At 40.1% G+C, this 2,987-nt stretch overlaps 1 protein-coding gene across 2 annotated transcripts in view; it reads left to right on the top strand.

The window, feature by feature from the left end:
- Positions 1–2,987, top strand: part of large2 (LARGE xylosyl- and glucuronyltransferase 2) — a gene marked incomplete in the record, with an annotated part of 84,096 nt that overhangs the window by 75,065 nt on the left and 6,044 nt on the right. For both annotated transcript variants that reach the window (XM_014024320.1, XM_014024322.1), the window contains 4 exon segments: positions 126–289; positions 618–896; positions 1,961–2,107; positions 2,194–2,389. In XM_014024320.1, coding sequence (XP_013879774.1) covers positions 126–289; positions 618–896; positions 1,961–2,107; positions 2,194–2,389 — 786 coding nt within the window.

Here is a 2,987-nt window from a genome sequence, read left to right on the forward strand (position 1 = left end):
TTATTATTATTTTCTAAGATTTTCCTCAAAATGCTGTCTATTTCCAGAAAACTAGTTCAGCAGATCATATTTGTTTTTCTTAGAAAATGATGATGACTTTCCATATGAATTTCACATCTCTTCAGCTGCAGGAGGCTCTGGAGGATCTGGACGAGGATGATCAGTGTTACGACTTTCGCCGTGAGCGAGTAATGATTCACAGAGTGCACCTGTACTTTCTGCAGTACGAGTACACACCCACTGGGGATGACACTGAAATCACTCTAGTGGCTCAGCTGTCCATGGACAGGTACTGTGGTAAAACTGTGCTGTACCCTTAATCAACCTCAAAACTATTATTTAAATCAACTATTATTTCACATTATGGTGATGGGTGATAAACTATACAAGTTCAGTGTATCCATACAACCTTATTTCTTTGTTCTTAAATCTGACTAAGTTTGGCTTCTTAACATAAATGACATAGCTGTAAGTGATTCAGGCAGCTACATCTGAAGTAGAAATGAAGAAGTTTTAATCATTTGGGATCTATTTAGGTGAACACATTACCTTGAAAACTAAATTTTGGTTTGAACACACCATCACTGTGCTCTTTCTCTTGTGTGTTTTGCATGCAGACTTCAGATGCTGGAGGCCATCTGTAAACATTGGGAAGGTCCTATCAGCCTGGCACTCTACATGTCTGACACCGAAGCTCAACAGTTCCTGCGCTATGCTCAGGCCTCTGAGGTTCTCAAGAACCGCAAGAATGTAGGCTACCACATTGTTTATAAGGAGGGCCAGTTTTACCCAGTCAACCTAGTGAGGAACATAGCACTGAAAAATGCCAACACACCCTATGTGTTTCTGACTGATGTGGACTTCCTGCCAATGTATGGCCTCTATGATTATCTCAGGTGAGACCAGAAGTGCTGCACTCATTTTACACACAGTAAACAAAAGTAAGAGGTTTGTTCAGTACAAAAAAKCCCTCCTACCTAACATATTATGTTGCTCTTTCTGTATGGAATGTAATTTTAACCAAAAGCAATTTATTTAGTAAAAACATTCTCAAAATCAAAGTTGGAAGATATTAAATTCATTTCTATTCAGTTAATTTATATAGTGCCAAGTCACAACAARTGGAGTCCTAGGGCACTGTACACACACAAAAATAAATAAATAAATCTAAAGAAGCCAGCAGACTGTACCAAAGACCTAACCAAAACTGATGGATTTTTGAGGCTCATTATACAGGAAAATGTCCAAATGTGTTGARATGTATGAACACCTTCACAGCTGGCGAGAATGCGTGCACCTGGCATGAGTAGCTACCCAAAGCGCGAGCCTGCACTGCACTACAGCCACAGCTCAACACTCAGCATCAGCCAGAAGGCTACAAACAGAAAAATATCATGTTTTCAAAATAAAACAATGCAGATGTCTGTCACACAATCAACCAGCTGAGTTCTGTTCCATGCTCATTTTGGCTCAGTGAAGCTCAGTTTCTTTTAAGCTCACATCTGTGTGGATGTGGCCGGCTCTACCTAATTTATAAACTGTCAGAAGGAGCATAAAGACAGACTGGTCTCTGCACTCATTTTGTGGAACTGTTTTATGAAAGTTTCTTGAGATAATCTGAGGCACTACTGTGCTGTGTAGTTATCCAGTGGCTCAAATATCTTTTTAGTAGTTGCGACTTGTTTTATCAATGAGTTATTCAAAAACCTGAAATCTATACAGTAACAGTAAAGTAACTAAACTAACTAAACAAGTTCAGTGTATCCATACAACCTTATTTCTTTGTTCTTAAATCTGACTGTCTTCTTAACATWAATGAAATAGCTGTAAGAATCATTTGATTCTCTTCCAAATGAGTATTTAATCAATTTTAACAAATGATCTCAAGCTAAAGTGCTGCTTAACTTTTAGTTGAACAAATACTGCCATTTCATTTTTTATTTCCTGTTTGCTGTTGCAGAAAGTCTGTAGTGCAGTTGGACATGGCTCACACAAAAAAAGCCCTGGTGGTTCCAGCCTTTGAGACTCTGCGTTACCGTCTCTCTTTCCCAAAATCCAAAGCCGAGCTGCTCTCCATGCTGGACATGGGGACTCTCTACACCTTCAGGTACCACAAGACAAACCCCAAAATTCAACTCCTTATCTTTTTACAACAGCTCATTGGATAAATAATCACCTCTCTTGCCCCTCCAGGTACCATGTGTGGCCAAAAGGTCATGCTCCTACCAACTATGCCAAATGGCGAACATCCACCACACCCTATAAAGTAGAGTGGGAACCAGATTTTGAGCCATATGTTGTGGTGAAACGAGACTGCCCTGAGTATGACCAGCGCTTTGTGGGCTTTGGCTGGAACAAAGTGTCCCATATCATGGAGCTGGATGCTCAGGTACATTCAGAGATTTTGCAGATGATGAACTGTTAATTCAATTCGATTCAGTTCAGTTTATTTGTATAGTACCAAGTCACAACATATGTTGTCTCAGGGAACTGTACACCAAAAAACAACTTCAAGAAGCCAGCAAATTACATTGAATCACTTCATCACAGTCTCCCATCCCGAGCAACACATTGGCAACAGTGAAGAGGAAAAACTCATTTTTTACAGGAAGAAACCTCCAGCAGAACCAGAACCAGGCTCAAGACAGGCAGTCATCTGCCTTGACTGGCTGGGTTTAGGGAGACAGGAAAGAGACACAGAGAATCACAGGACTGGTCCAGGTGTATTTTCCTCTGGAAGAGAGACAAAAAAAAAACATTTTTGATAGAAAAATTACAATAAACATGTAGAGAAGAGAGACTAAAGACAACAGCAGAGTGAGGAAATGTGCTCAGTTTGTGCTCCAGCAGTCTAAGTCTATAGCAGCAGAAATGAAGAATAAGCTCTCATCAAACGACCAGAGGACAATGGAACACTGAGAAATGAGCATGACTTGAGACCAAGAGAAACACTTAAACAACCAGAGAGATATGAAGCAGTAGTTCAG

This window comes from Austrofundulus limnaeus, unplaced genomic scaffold, assembly GCF_001266775.1.
Source record: "Austrofundulus limnaeus strain Quisiro unplaced genomic scaffold, Austrofundulus_limnaeus-1.0 Scaffold418, whole genome shotgun sequence".
NCBI lineage: Eukaryota > Metazoa > Chordata > Actinopteri > Cyprinodontiformes > Rivulidae > Austrofundulus > Austrofundulus limnaeus.